Source organism: Oryx dammah, unplaced genomic scaffold, assembly GCF_014754425.2.
Source record: "Oryx dammah isolate SB20612 unplaced genomic scaffold, SCBI_Odam_1.1 HiC_scaffold_21, whole genome shotgun sequence".
NCBI classification, from domain to species: Eukaryota; Metazoa; Chordata; class Mammalia; order Artiodactyla; family Bovidae; genus Oryx; species Oryx dammah.
Window position 1 is genome coordinate 10348505 of NW_024070205.1, and position 16406 is coordinate 10364910.

The window sequence follows — 16406 nt, forward strand, 5'->3', positions numbered from 1 at the left end:
TATAAACACAGGTGCACAGATGGACGGGGTTTGTCTTGAAATAAGAGTTCAGGGGTTGTGGGTATTTAAACCAATGGGCCGCCAATAGGGCAGGAAAGAAGATACTAGGCTGGGGTATCCCTCCGTCTCGTCGCGGACGGTGCCATTGCCCGATCCTCGTTCACTTGCCAGGCTCAGGCCGGCGATGGGAGTCCGGGTCTAAAGTGGAGTCTCCCTCCCAGGATTGGAGCCCGGGTCTGACCCGGAAGCTCTTTTGCGACCCCGGAAGCAGAGCCCCGCGGCGGAGGCGCCGCCGATGGGCCACCGCCCCCTCGCCGCCTGGCTGCTGCTTCAGAGAACCGCGGCGGCGCCGGGTTGCACTGATGATCCCCGGCAGGCGGCGGCGGCAGAGGCGGCGGGAGGATGACCTCTCCCCGCGAGCGGGGTGCCGATCTGGCCCGATTCTACACTGTCACCGAGCCCCAGCGACACCCGAGGGGCTACACGGTGTATAAGGTCACCGCCCGGGTGAGTGCAGTTGCCGGACGGGGGTCGGAGTCTGGCCAGGGACGAGAGACCGGCTTGGACCCTGGTGTGGGGATGCCGGATGCCAGGTTGCGCCTAGTGCCGGGACAGGCGCCCGAGGTGGGGACTTCAAAAAGGATGCGGTGGGGGCAGAGCGTGCGAAGTCCCGGATCGCGTTGGAAATGGTCTCAACAGTGTCCCCTTTCCAGGGTGGGGCAGGCGTTGATGATTTTTAATAGATGACTCAGCCCCATCCCACTTGGACTTTCTCTTCCGAGGCTGAAATATGCAGAAGTGGTTTTGCTTGTCTCCTAGGGATAATGCAGGTTTTTAAAAAAATGTTAAATTGATGTACTATTTGACTTATATAATAGAGGGTATTTCTTCCCTTCCTTCTGGGTTGCACAGAGGCAGATAAACCCTTGGGAAATATGTCAGTGGTAGGGCCACCATCCTAGGACCTCTGTAACTGGTTGTGTCTTTTCGCCTCTGAATTTTTCGTGGTTTTCCGTAGGAAACATGAGAAATTCTGCTGAGGGTGTCTTGTGTGAGTCGTCTTGAGAGCACATTTGAAAGTTGTGAGGCTCCTTTACATCGACTAATTGATACAGTTTTTAGTATCCACTTTGTTCATGTTTGATTGCTCTTACTTTGTGTTTTAGAGTTTGCGTCTTCCTCCTTGAAATAAGAGTAATAAAATTAACTATTAATATTAAATACAAATTAGTATTAAAATTACATATATTTAATGTATTATATGTAATATGAATGTATGTGTGTATTAGGCATATGTACACATCACCCAGTTAAATCCTAATTTTAATGGAGAGGAAACTATGGTTCAAGAAAGTGTTGTAGCTGGCCCAGCTTCACATTGTAAGGAAGTAGCACCTCTGGGGTATGAGTTCTATTCTGTTTAAGTTGTAAAAAAAAATGTTTAAGAATTACCTTCATCATTAATTGTTAAAAAAGAGAGATACAGATAGTAGTAATATTAGAGTATACGTTTGGGGGATGTAGTACTCTTGGGTGATAGATCAGGAAGTGGGCCTTGACAAGAACATTAGAGGTTAAATAGATTCAGATCCGCAGAGTTTGGGACATGGGAAAGGCATGTGGTTTTTGGAGTTGGTGCACAGTTCAAACAAGTGTAAGAGGATAGGATGGGCAAATTTGTGTAAATGTAGTTAAGACCAGGCCTGGTTATTGCAGAGGGTTGTACCAAGAATACAGAGAAAATTGTTACTCTCTGTTTGCAGGTAAGGTTGTTATATAGGTGGAGTGTTAGTTTCAGCTTAAGAAAAAATTTCAAGATTAAAGGTGCTCTTACTATAGCCCCCTTGAAAGCTTCTTTTGGCCCTTCAGAAACCTAGACTTGGTTTCCTAACATAGTTTGTGAAATTAGAACAATTTCCAACATACTTAATGCCCTAGCTCTAATGTTCCCCTCAGAGCACCCTGTTCATCTCCTATTCTAACACTTATCACAGTTATAATATATTGTATTAATCTGTTTGCTTGTCTCTGTCTCTCAGATTTAGAGCAGGTCACTATCATTGGTGTTTATTTCCTTTTACATCTCCCAAGGCATTGTGGGGCACAGAGTGCCTAAAAATTACTGGTTTCCTCTGTGTTTTAGGTAGCACATTTACTAAATGTTTAGTTTCAGGTACCATGAGCTCTCAGGGGGACAAGGCAGCATAAAGTGTGGTCCGTCTTTTCAAGGATACTCCTAGTAGAAGATGGTTTACTGTACTTGAAGTCTAGTGCAAGGTAGAAAGTGTTAAATGCTGTAAGAGACTACAGAAAAGAGCTATGGGGTTTCAGAATACAGAGTTCCTGGCTCAAGGGATCAGGGAACATGTACCAATTAAGATAGGTGGTGAGAGATGGGAAGAATCTAGATGAGTGGGATAAGTGGAAAGGGCACTGCAAGGAGAAGGAATATGTGAGTGTGTGTAGAACTTGAATAAGACACTGAATATAATTATTACTTGTAGTCTTACTTTACAAAAGGAATGGTTTATCTAGTTGAGATCTTAAATATCTTTTTTAAAGCTGTAAACTAACATATGACAACATCAATTAGAAGATAAAGTAGCACATTGCCTGTTCTAACCAGATCCGTGTAATATGCATATTAGTTACTGCTGTGGTTATTTAACTGGAAATTGCTTACACTTGTCTTTTTTTTCTCCTTGTAAATATTTGTGTCCTCATTTATTGCTTATGGTACAGATTTTGTTTTCTAATTTTAAAGATTAAGGATTAATAAAGAGATATACTTTAAAAAGCTTCATAGTATAAAATACAAGTAAATTATTTGTTATTTTTTGAGACTTAAAGAGAAAAACATCTTACCTCAGGAGAATTAATCAGGTAAGTAGTGCTCCCCTGACAGAACTTTGTGAGATAAAAATGTCCTCTTTATGTTTCCAATTACTGACTGACTTATATTTTTAAGGAACAATCTCTATATTCTTGATTCTTGCAAGGTTCTTTATGTAAGAATAGAATTAGAATCATTGGAATTACCATTGTTAAGTATTGGTTGGCATAAGAGCTGTTTCATGTTCTTAAATCTCCTTTATCCTTTCTTTTCCCCCCGGTTCTTTGGAAGCTGGCAGGCTTAGAGAACCGTGTGGCCAGTTACAAGCTTGCTAATGGATTTCCTAGTTAAATCCTATGTTGCTTGTTAATTTTCATCTTGAATAAGTACTTCTGTTCAGCATTTGAGAGTTCTTCTGTAGATTTCCATTGATTGTTTAGTTAAAGGAGATGCAGATGTAAAAGAACCATTCACATAGTGTTTTTGGTTGTTTCATCATGCTAAAGTTTACAAAATCGTATAAGGTAATCTAGATTTCTTAACAGTATTAAGTAAATAGTAATTCTTGCCTGTATTCTTTCATGAATATGAAAAGAAAATCTCATTTCTGTTATTAAAAGACAGTGCTGCCTTATGACCTTCTTTCTATCGAGGCGTAATTTATAGAGTGATATAGATTCACCGGTTTTGAGTGTACGGTTTGGCGAGTTTTGACGCGTGCCTGTAATTGTGTGACCACCGCCACCACAGTCATCGCTGCAGCAGTCCTCTCATGCTCCTTTGCAGTCAGTCTCCTCTCCCCACCCCCTGTCCCTAGGCAGCCGCTGGTCCGCTTTCTGTTGGTGTACTGTGCTTTTCTGTGGAGGAGGGATTTGGCTTCTTTAACTCAGCAGGTTTATTTGAGATTCATCCTATATTGTGTATTTTTATTCTCCTTTATTGCTGCTCAGTATTCCCTTGCCGGCTTCTCTGGTGGCTCAATGGTAAAGAATTCAGCTGCAGTGCCGAAGAGCAGGGATTTGATCCCTGGGTCAGGAAGATTCTTTAGAGGAGGGCATGGCAACCCACTCCAGTATTCTTGCCTGGAGAATCCCATGGACAGAGGGGCCTGGCGGGCTACAGTCCGTACGGTCACAGAGTTGGACACGACTGAAGCGACTGAGCAAGCATGCACCTTCCCTTGTATGGTTATCCTACAGTTAATCCTTCCACGTCTGGGTTGATGGACATTTGGATTGTTTCCAGTTTTTGGCTCTTTTAAATACAGCTACTATGAACATTTATATACAAATCTCAATGAATGTGGGCTTTTGTTTCTCTTGATAGCACACAGCCTTATTATTACCTTTATAAGTAAGTAAGTGAAGTCGCTCAGTCGTGTCCAACTCTTTGCGACCCCGTGGACTGTAGCCTACCAGGCTTCTCCGTCCATGGGATTCTCCAGGCAAGAATACTGGAGTGGGTTACCATTTCCTACCTTTATACTAAGCTGAAATCTGATAGTCTTAATCCTCTTTCTTTCTCAAAATTGTTTTGGCTATTCTAGATTGTTTGCATCTTTAGAAAAACTTTGGAATCAGCTTATTAAACTGCAAACATGCCTACTCAGATTTTGATTGGAGTTACATTGAGAATGTGGGGCTTTCCTGGTGGCTGGTGGCTCAGTTGTAGAGAATTCATTTGCAATGCAAGAGCCAAAGGCTATACAGGTTTGATCCTGGGTCAGTAAGAGGCCCTGGAGTAAGGCTTAGCAACTGACTCCAGTATTCTTGCCTGGAGAATCCCTTGGACCAAGGAGCTTGGAGGGCTACAGTCCGTAAGGTCCCAAAGAGTTGGACACAACTGAAGTGACTGAGCATGCAGGCACGCATGTTGAGAGTGTAGATCAGTTTTAGAATTGATGTCTTTAAGTAATATTGAATCTTCTCATCCATGAACACAAATTTTCCATTTATTTAGCTCTTTAATTTGAGCAATATTTTCCAGTTTTTAGTGTGCAGGTCTTGCACATAATTTGGGTTTGTTTTCAAACTATCAGAATACATAAGTCTATTTGACATAGCTAACATTTGTTGAGTATTAATAGCACACACTTCTGCAGTGCTTAGTGTGAGTCAAGCTCTATTCTAAGCACGTTATATAAATTAGCACATTTTTCATAGCAGTGCAGTAAGTAGGTGCCATCATTATTCTCACATTCTCACGTGAGGAAATTGAAGCACCTAAATGTGCTTGCCTAGGCTCACATAGCAAACAAGTGGTAGAGTTTAGATTTGAACCCTGGTAGTCTGTCAGAGTGCTTTTAATCCCAGTGCTGTACTGAGTTCCTAAACACACTTTATTAGAGGCTGTGGGTATACTGTAGTTTACTAAAGTGATATTTACTAAAGCAAATATGAATAGAAGTACTCAGCTTGACTTGAATCTGAAAATTGCCTCTTCCAAAGCTTCAAATTCAAGCACTATTTGTATTGCTTGGAGGGAAGGTGAAAGTGAAGTTGCTCAGTCGTGTCCGCTGATTCTTTGTGACCCTATGGACTGTAGCCCACCAGGCTCCTCTGTCCATGGGATTCTCCAGGCAAGAATACTGGAGTGGGTTGCCATTTCCTTCTCCAGGGAATCTTCTCGACCCAGGGATCGAGCCCAGGCCTCCCGCTTTGCAGGCAGACGCTTTAACCTCTGAGCCACCAGGGAAGCTTTGGAGGGAACCTGCTTTCAGTTCCTGACCACATTGTTGTATGGGCTGCTTGTGCTTGGAAAGATAATTATATGTAGTTTCCTAAGTATGCTGGTACACTGAGTTTTTCTTGTGTGTGTGTGCACACGTGTGCGTGCTCTGCTGTATCTGACTCTCTGCGATCCCGTGGGCTGTAGCCAACCAGGCTCCTCTGTCCATGGGATTCTCCAAGCAAGAATACTGGAGTGGGTTGCCATTTCCTCCTCCAGATCTTCCCCACCCAGGGATCGAACACCCATCTGCGTCTCCTGTGTCTCCTGCATGGGCAGGCGAATTCTTTACCACTGGGAAGCATGCTTCCTTGCCTCTCTGTTAGATGTGGTTTTCTCAGTCTGGAATGCGCTTCCATTTTTTCTTGGCAATCGCTGCTAGTCTCAAGTGACCTCTCCTGCCCTATGTTCTACAGGAAGCCTTTCTTAAATGGAGGAGAACTCTGTGTACTGTATTAGGTTGGTGCAAAAGTAATTATGGTTTGCATTGTTGAACTTCGCTGTTTGATATTGGAATACATTCTTAGATAAATGTGGTTATGTTAGACATCATTTTAATGCCCTTTTCTTGCTTTATGTTTTCTTGTTAATGACTTAGTGAAAGTGAAGTTGGTCGCTCAGTCGTGTTTAGTTCTTTGGGACCCCATTGTCTATAGACCACCAGGCTCCTCTGTCCGTGAGATTTTCCAGGCAAGATTACTGGAGTGGATTGCCATTCCTTTTTCCAGGGGATCTTTCTGACCCAGGGATCCATCCCAGGTCTTCTGCATTGCAGGCAGATTCTTTATTGTCTGAGCTATCTGTTTATATTTATTTTAGACTAGGGAAATGATGTTAGACAAAAAGCGCATCCTAATGATTTTCTCATTTGAGTTCAAAGTGGGTAGTAAAGCAGCGGAGACAACTCACAACATCACCAGCGCATTTGGCCTAGGAACTGCTAATGAACATACAGTGCAGTGGTGATTCAAGAAATTTTGCAAAGTAGATGAGAGCTTTGGAGATGAGGAGCATAGTGCCCGGCCATCAGATGTTGACAATGACCAATTGACCGCAGTCATCGAAGCTGATCCTCTACGACTACACAAGAAGTTGCTGAATAACTCAATGTTGACCATTCTATGGTTGTTTGGCATTTTAAGCAAATTGCAAAGGTGAAAAACTCAATAAGTGGGTGCCTCATGAGCTGACTAAAAATTTTTAAAAATAGTCGTTTTGAAGTGTTATCTTTGCTTATTCTATGAAATAACAATGAACCATTTCTCAATCGGATTGTGACATGCAACAAAAAGTGGATTTTATATGACAGCCAGCGATGACCAGCTCAGTGGTTGGACCGGGGAGAAGCTCCAAAGCACTTCTCAAAGCCAAACTTGCACCAGAAAAAGGGTCATAGTCACTGATTGGTGGTCTGCTGCCATTCTGATCCACTACAGCTTTCTGAATCCCTGCCAAACCATTATATCTGAGTATACTCAGCAAATTGATGAGATGTACCAAAAACTGCAGCGCCTGCAAACGGCATTAGTCAACAGGATGAGCCCAATTCTTCTCCACGATAGTGACCAACTGCATGTCACAAACCAACACTTCAAAAGTTGAATGATTTGGGCTACGAAGGTTTGCCTCATCCTGCATATTCACCTGACCTCTTGCCAAACGACTACCACTTCAAACATCTTGACAAAGTTTTTACAGGGAAAACGCTTTCACAACCAGTAGGAGGCAGAAAATGCTTTCCAAGAGTTCATCGAATCTCAAAGCACAGATTTTTATGCTAAGGAAATAAACTTATTTCTCATTGGCAGAAATGTGTTGATTACAATGGTTCCTATTTTAATTAACAAAGATGTGTTTGAGCCTGGTTACAATGATTTAAGGTTCAACATCGGAACCCACAATTACTTTTTCACCAACCTAATATATCCCTCCGTTAAAGCCTTTACCTTATTGTACTTGTTTGCTTCCTCTGAGGGCAAACTGTCTTCTAACCTATTTTTGGTGCCTAACACAGCCTGGATATAGTAGGGACTTGAGAGAAGGCTGGAAAGAGGCAGTGTTTTCCTTTCTGTTATCTTTTAAATTAACATACAGTATAATTGATATTTTGTTGTGTAATTTTATGAATCTTTACACATGAATGGATTCACATATCCTCTGTCATAATCAGGAAGCAGAACAGTTCCCGTCAGCCTCAAAATCTCCCTCTGCTTTCCCTGTTTTACACTCTTCTCCTATCTCTTAGTCCCTAGCAGCTACTGTTCTGCTCTCTGCCTCTATACTTTTGTCCTTTTGAGGGCATTTTATAAAGAGAATCATAGAGTATTTAACCTGTTGAGATCACCTTTTGCCTAGTTTTTTCAGTGGGTTTGTTTTCTTATTGTTGACTTTTGATAGTTCTTTTTTGAATGTAAATTTTTTTGTCAGATATGTAGCTTGCAAGTGTTTCCTCCCAGTATGTAGCATATCTTTTCATTCTCTTAACAGTGTCTTTCACAAAGTAAAAATTTTTAATTTTGGTGAAGTCTAGGTTATCATATTTTTCTTTTATGGAGGAAAAATAGGCTTTTTGTGCTGTATCTAATAAGATCTCTGTTGACACCAGGTTTTTAAAAATGTAAACCATTCCTGTTTTCATCTTGTTTATTGACAACTTATATGCTCAGATATTAACATTTTAATATTAAAGATTTTAATATTAATTCTTTTTTTGGCCTTACCCCAGGGTTTGCATTGGAGAAGGAAATGGCAACCCACTCCAGTGTTCTTGCCTGGAGCATCCCAGGGACAGCGGAGCCTGGTGGGCTGCCGTCTATGGGGTGGCATAGAGTCGGACACGAATGAAGCGACTTAGCAGCAGCAGCAGTTCCCAACTAGAGATTGAACCTGCGCCCCCTGGGTTCAAAATGTGGAGTCCTAGCCACTAGACCTCCAGGAAATCAGTACATTAACTTTATAATTAAAAATTTTTACTTTCTTTGAAGTTCGATTGGAAAATAGTTGTTTCCCTGGTGTCACAGTGGTAAAGAATCCACCTGCCAATGCAGGAGATCGAACCCAGGTTCTGTCCCTGGATTGGGAAGATCCCCTGTAGAAGATAATGGCAATTGATAATTATCAATCCAGTATTCTTGTCTGGGAAATCCCATGGACAGAGGAGCCTGGTGGGCTATAGTCCATGGGATGGCAAAAGAGTTGGATACAACTTCACAACTAAAAAACACCAATAGTATTATAATAATTGGTAGAGTTTGAAGTGAGAAAAGCAACTTTAGCAAAACATTTATTGAGTATACCAAGGTAACTTGCCGCTATAACTTTTATTTTTGCTGCAAAGATTTTTTTTTTGGATGTGGACTGATTTTTAGTGTTTATTGAGTTTGTTACATTTTTGCTTCTGTTTTATGTTTTGGTATTTTGTCTGTGAAGCATGTGGTATCTTAGCTCCCAGGACCAGAGATCACACTCGCATCTGCTGCATTGGAAGGGAAAGTCTTAACCACTGGACTGCCAAGGAAGTCCCTGTGTTAACTAACATTACGGATTTTTATTTTCCTTGAACTTTGATTGGAAAGTAGTTTACCTTAGAGTAGTGCTATAATAATTGGGAGAATTTGAAGTGAGAAAAGTAACTTTAGCAAGCGTTTATTGAGTATGCAAAAGTATCTTGCTGTTAGTTTCTTTATTCTCCTGTAGATTTTGGGATTTTAATAATGTAGAAAATATTTCTTACTTTCAACATATTACTATCATAAGCAATTACTAGAAAGTTGAATGTCTAAAATTTTCCCCACTGACTTACCTATCTTAATGGGAGTTCTCTCTCTTCAGAGTACTAAAAAAAAATATTGTAAAATATCCAATTATGGTTTGTGCAGGTGCTGTCTCGTGGGTCCTGACTACCTGACTGGCAAGTGATTAACCAACCCAGGTATCCTTGCCAACCAGTGACACCTGCAGCTCTGTGGGGAAAAGAGGGGGAGGAGCTGAGATGCAGGTGATGGAGGGGGAGGCGGAGGGGGGTTGAGTTTGGTAAGGGGATGCTTGCCTGTGTGAGCTGGGCGCTTTGAGGTCGCTGTTCCTCTTGCCAGAGTGTGTGTGTGTGTGTGTGTATGAAGTGCAGTTTAAAGATGTCAGTATGTTTACATGAAGGTGGATTTTGTGAAAGTCAAATGTCTGAAAGTCAAGATTGCATGCATTACACAGATGGATGTTCCATTTGGTTTGCCTAATCACCACAATGGGAAATGTTCAGTATAGTGTAGCCTTACATTTCTGTATACCTTATTTTTTCTCTTCTACATTTGGAAAGTCATATCTTTGAGAAATAAAATGTGTGGGGCATGTCTCTGTTTTTCGTTGAGTTTGATTATTTGTGTCGTGACAGTTTTTTAAAAAATATGTTACTTTTGTTAATATTTTATCCTCTTACCTCTGCTTCTGCCCCGAACTAGCAGCTGAATACTGATAGTGAAGTGGCCCTCAGAAGACCTATTATAAATTGCTCATAAAAGTAGCTTTTTAAAATTTATGTTTAAATTTGTGATATAAATCATGATTATATGATTATAAGTCATATTATGATTTCTGTTTGTTTCCGAAGGGACTTATTTTGTGATCATTTTTGGTAGGAACTATAATGGTTAGATTGAATAAATTTTGTAGTTTTGTTTTCCAGTAGCCATCTCTTCATCTTATGAAGATGACAGTTCTTTTGTGTATTCGAGTTAAGAGATTGATTTCAAATCATTATCATGATAATTAGAAAAGAGTGCTTTTGACTTTGACTATTAAGGAAACTAGTCACTAAGTCGTGTCCGACTCTTGTGACCCATGGACTGTAGCCCGAAAGGCTCCTCTGGCCCTAGGATTTTCCAGGCAAGAATACTGGAGTGGGTTGCCATTTCCTTCTTCAGGGAATCTTCCCAACCCAGGGATAGAACCAGGGTCTTCTTCACTTCAAGCAGATTCTTTACCAGCTGAGCTACCAGGAAGGCTCCTTAAGGAAACTAGATAATAACTTGGTAAGAAGTAGATAAAAGAAGTTAGCACTGGGAAGAATTTAGAGGACCTAAATGCAAAGTACATCGTGAGAAACGCTGGGCTGTAAGAAGCACAAGCTGGAATCAAGATTTCCAGGAGAAATATCAATAACCTCAGATATGCAGATGACACCACCCTTATGGCAGAAAGTGAAGAGGAACTGAAAAGCCTCTTGATGAAAGTGAAAGAGAAGAGTGAAAAGGTTGGCTTGAAGCTCCACATTCAGAAAATGAAGATCATGGCATCCAGTCCCATCACTTCATGGGAAATAGATGGGGAAAGAGTGGAAACAGTGGCTGACTTTATTTTTGGGGGCTCCAGGGTCACTGCAGATGGTGACTGCAGCCATGAAATTAAAAGATGCTTACTTCTTGGAAGGAAAGTTATGACCAACCTAGAGAGCATATTGAAAAGCAGAGACATTACTTTGCCATCAAAGGTCTGTCTAGTCAAGGCTATGGTTTTTCCAGTGGTCATATGTGGATGTGAGAGTTGGACTGTGAAGAAAGCTGAGCGCCCAAGAATTGATGCTTTTGAACTGTGGTGTTGGAGAAGACTCCTGAGAGTCCCTTGGACTGCAAGGAGATCCAACCAGTCCATCCTAAGGGCCATCAGTCCTGGGTGTTCATTGGAAGGACTGATGCTGAAGCTGAAACTCCAGTACTTTGGCCACCTCATTCAAAGAGTTGACTCATTGGAAAAGACCCTGATGCTGGGAGGGATTGGGGGCAGGAGGAGAAGGGGACGACAGAGGATGAGATGGCTGGATGGCATCACCGACTCGATGGACATGAGTTTGAGAGAACTCCGGGAGTTGCTGATGGACAGGGAGGCCTGGCATGCTTCGATTCATGGGATCACAAAGAGTCAGACACGACTGAGCAACTGAACTGAATGACAGTATGATTTGTTGTTTATTATAGGCCTTATCTAAGCCAAGCTGCAGCATTCCTTCTTTAGTATTTTTTTTTAAAGATAGGCGAGAGAGCTCATTTTAAGGTTGCTTTTCTTAGGTTTATCACAGAACTGGCAAGAAGGCTGTTTACAGCTGCTGGTGGAGCCAGTGTTCATTATTCACTCATTCAAGAAGTACTAACTCTTCTTTGTTCCTTCTGATCTGCCAAAGTGCTTCTGTATTTTGGTTTAATCGCATTTCTTTGTGAAGGACAAAATTGGTTTGCCTAACTGGCATTAGGACCGTTACTTAGATACATTGGAAAAGACCCTGATGCTCGGAAAGATTGAAAGCAGGAGGAGAAGGGGATGACAGAGGATGAGATGGTTTGATGGCATCATGGCTTCAATGGACATGAGTTTGAGCAAGCTCCAGGAGTTGGTGATGGACAGGGAAGCCTGGTGTGTTGCAGTCCATGGGGTTGCAAAGAGTTGGACACGACTGAGCAACTGAACTGAACTGGCATTAGGGCTGTTACTTGGAATTTTAATCTCTAGGAGGGCCAATTTAGTTATGTCCTGGAAAGAGCACTTTGTTTAGAACCAGAGGGTTGTGAGGCCTGGTCCTGTGTATTACTGATGAATCTGATTAGTGCTGATATGTTCCCCTGGGCCTTGGTTATCTCAGCAGGCAAGATTGTTGTGTTGATTGATGTAATAAAATATTTAATTTCTTAGCATAGTAAGAGATAGTTAACCTTTACTGTGAGCCCCTGTTTCCCTAAATTCAGGACTTGCTGTTGGCATTAATTGAGGCAAATGGACGACAAATGTTGCAGTAGCATTTCCCAGTTGTGTTCCAGATTTGATCAGTAATAGGTGTTGCATAAATAGTTGGGCAGATAAATGACCTTGGAAAATACTATTTGTTTTTCTTTCAGAAATTTACTAGGCATAATAATGTTGAGAGGCCTTGAGGCCTTGAGAAAGTCTGCTGCAAAAAAAAAAAATTTTTTTTTAAACGAAAGTAAACTGAATTGATCATTAAGCCCTTTAAAATAGGTGATTTAAAGAATATCTGTATTCCATGCAGTGCAGTTTATCAAGCATTGCTTTAGATAATAATTTTCAAGATAACTTGGTAATAGAATTCTCGATAGCAAAAGGCTCTTCATGATATGTATAGTACTTACTGAGCTGGCGATAGTCTATGCTTGCCATGGAAATTTATGAACATTAAATGAAAAGAATCACTGCTTTAAATTCTAACTTTTGTGGAATTGTATAACAAAATATTGAAATTCACCCAGAAAAAAAAAAATAATGCTAGCAACCTACATCAGGGTCAATTTACAGTATTTTTAAGAATATTATTTAGTTGTTTATTTTTGGCCATGCTGGGTCTTTGTTGCTGTGAGCAGGCTTTCTCTAGCTGTGGTGAGTGGGGCTACTCTGTAGCAGTGCACAGGTTTCTTGTTGAGATGGCTTCTCTTTTTTTTGGAGCGCAAGCTCTAGGCAAGAGGGCTTTCGTAGTTGCAGCATGCCAGCTCAGTAGTTGAGGCTCTTGGGCTCTAGAGCAGTCGGCTCAGTATTGTGGTGCGTGGGCTTAGTTGCTCCCTGGTATGTGGAATCTTCTGGGATCAGGGATTGGACCCATGTCCCTGGCATTGGCAGGCGGATTCTTATCACTGTACCACCAGGGAAGTCCCTGAATTTACAGTATTTTTGTTTTGGAATTGACTACTTACTAAGATAATTGCTAAAACTATGTTAAAAGTTATAGAAATCTGGATCTGAGGGTTCAATTTTGTTCATTTTCAGTATGATCATATTTTTTTCCTCAGAGTTCTGATATTTTTATTTATTTATTTTTGTCAGTTTTGTAGTCCTGCTGAAGAGAATTACATAGTTAGAAAGAGTTACCCTTAAAGGACATTTGGGCTTAACTCATGTTATTCCATGAGGAGGCTTCCCTGATAGCTCAGCCCATAAAGAATCTTCCTACAGTGCAGGAGACCTGGGTTCGATTTCTGGGTTGGGAAGATTCTCTGGTGAAGGGAACGTCAACCCACTCCAGTTTTCTCGCCTGGAGAATCCCATGGACAGAGAGACTGGCAGGCTACAGTCCAGGGGGTCTCAAGAGTCGGACACGACTGAGCGACTACACCACCACCACCATGTTATTCCAACCCATTGTGTTTTTTGGTTTTCATTTCAGAGGACAGATACTTAACTCATTTAAGTGAGTTTGCACACATGGGAATACTGAATCCTTATAGTGGGGTACCAAATGGTGGAACTTGGTAATGTATTTAGCAAGTGATTATATTTTTCTAATGTTATTAAGAATCAGATCCAGTGTATTGACTGCTATGCTACTCTACCTATCAACAGAGTAGGCACTGATATTTGTGGAATGAATAAGAGTAAATAAAACCTAATGGTGAAGGGTGATGTGGAGTTAAGTAAAGTTATTGCAGAAAATACTGCAGGTAAATGGAGGGACGAAGTAGAGCAGGACTCATGCCTGATAATCAGAGGGTGGAGCTGATGTCATAACAATAGAAATAAAGTGCACAGCAAGTGTAATGCTTGTGAGTCATCTCCAAGCCCACGCCCCCACCCCCGTCTGTAGAAAAATTGTCTTTAACAAAATTGGTCCTTGGTGCCAAAAAGGTTGGGGACCTTTGCAATAGACTACGGTGGAAAGAGTACTGAATCAAGAATCAGAAAATCTGAGTTCTAATTGCAAATCTGAAGGTGAATAGCCATGGGACCTTATACAAGTTTCTGGACCTTGTTTCCTTGTGGGTTAAAAGGGGGACTCATAATAACCTCTTCCTCATAATTCATAGGTTGTTGAGGGAATAAAATGAAAGATTGATATAAAATGCTGTGCAAATGTAAATGTACGAAGTCAAGTTTTTTTTCCCCCCTCCCACTTGCCTAGTACAGTGCCTTGAATAGTATTAACACAGATTCAGACTTTCTCTCTTAATACTGAAAAGTAGGCTAAGAAGCAGAGTTAGGATTGATTCTTGGAGTGCTTACAGAGTGTTGAGGGTAGAAGGAGGAAGGAAAACCTACAAAAGAGAAGCAAAAGAACCAGCGAGGAAAAAGAATCAAGCAAGTATAGCCCTCTACTTTCCGGACATGCTTTTCACTAAGCTTTTTTTATGCTGTTTGGGAAGAGGATAGAATGCTCAGGAAGTAACTTTTGACCTAATTTTCTCAACTCTGCCTCTTCATATGAGAAATATATGAGGATGAGGAGAAGTTCTTTTTGAGAGCTTAAAATTAAGGATCTCCACTTAGTTTGAGTAAGTTTTGCTTTTCTATAATAACTATGAATGACTTGCCATGAAAACATTGAAGGTGCAGCCATTCTTAACCTGTTGATTAGCAACTACTGTTTGCCACCAGACTCTAAGCTCTGGGAGGTGTGAAGGCAGGCACTTTCTTTTGCTTGCTATCATTGCCACATAGCAGAAATCCATGAGCCAACAAAGAGTGTGGATGAGGAGTCATAATCAGGTTGGTTCTTTCTTTCTTTTTTAAAAATTTTTATTTATTTATTTGGCTGCCCCAGGTCTTGGTTGAGACATGTGGGTCTTTTAGTTGCAGCGTGTGGGATCTAGTTTCCTTGACCAGGGATTCAGCTTGGGCCCCTTGCATTGGGTATGAGGAGTCTTAGCCACTGGGCCACAAGGGAAGTCCCAGATTGGCCATTTCTTTCCTTTTTTAAGCCAACTTTTAAAAACCTTGTTTTTGGCTATGCTGGGTCTTGGTTGCTGCGTGGGCGTTTCTCTAGTTGTAGAGAGTAGGGTCTGCTGTGCAGGTGCGGTACACAGGCTGCTCCTGTGAGCGTGGGGTCTGCCGTGTGGCTTCGTAGTTGTGGTGCACGGGCTTAGCTGCTCTGTGTCACGTGGGACCTTCTTGGGTCAGGGACTGAACCCGTGTCTCCGGCACTGGCAGCTGGATTCTTCACCACTGAGCCACCAGGGAAGCCCCAGATTGGTTATTTCTGACGAAATTGTTTTTACATGGTGGTTGTTGTTAGGGAATGGCTAATATATTTTTGATGATGCAGTACAGATATATTTGATTTCCAGGAACAGCTTACCTGAGAAAAATCTAAAATGTGATACTTCTACTACATACACCAAGCAGGAAAATAATTTCTTTTGTCCCAGAAAGATCATCTGTATGTGTTAAAGTATTGTTTAGAATAGTAAGGTACATAAATCTTATTGCCAGTGATCATATGTTGATTTATTTTTGGTGGGTGGATATTAGTGGACTGATTATCTAACTTCTCTTTAGCACATTTTATAAAAATATGTTCTTATATTTTTAGGAGGCAAATTTATATTTATAGGAGGCAAAATTAAATCATTTAATTATGTGAAACACCATGCTTTTGGAAAGGTGGACATTTTTTAGGGGGTGGAATTTGAAAGTAATAGTTAAAATCCAGTTTTTGAGTAATACATTGTTGTTAGTTACCTGTTCTAACCTCTTACTGTAAATCTGTGTTGTTTAGAGAAGGCAGTGGCACCCCACTCCAGTACTCTTGCCTGGAAAATCCCATGGACAGAGGAGCCTGGTAGGCTGCAGTCCATGGGGTCACTGAGGGTCGGACATGACTTCACTTTCACTTTCACTTTTATGCATTGGAGAAGGAAATGGCAACCCACTCCAGCGTTCTTGCCTGGAGAATCCCAGGGATGGGGGAGCCTGGTGGGCTTCCGTCTATGGGGTCACACAGAGTCAGACACGACTGAAGTGACTTAGCAGTAGCATTAGCCATATGTGGCTACTTTTATTTTAATTTAAATTGATTTAAATGAAATAAAATTAAAAGTTTTGTTCTTCAGTTGCCGTAGCCATATTTCCAGTGCTTAGGAGC

General features: G+C 41.3%; 1 protein-coding gene across 3 annotated transcripts in view; it reads left to right on the top strand.

Moving 5' to 3' along the window:
• Window positions 1-257: 257 nt before the first annotated feature.
• Window positions 258-16406, top strand: part of RPS6KC1 (ribosomal protein S6 kinase C1) — a 208102-nt gene continuing 191953 nt past the window's right edge. Inside the window, exon 1 of one of the 3 annotated variants that reach the window (XM_040263157.1) lies at window positions 258-507. In XM_040263157.1, the coding sequence (XP_040119091.1) occupies window positions 403-507 (105 nt within the window). In that variant the 5' untranslated portion in view covers window positions 258-402. The remainder of the gene's footprint in view (window positions 508-16406) is intronic. The other 2 variants (XM_040263158.1, XM_040263160.1) reach the window with 2 other exon arrangements.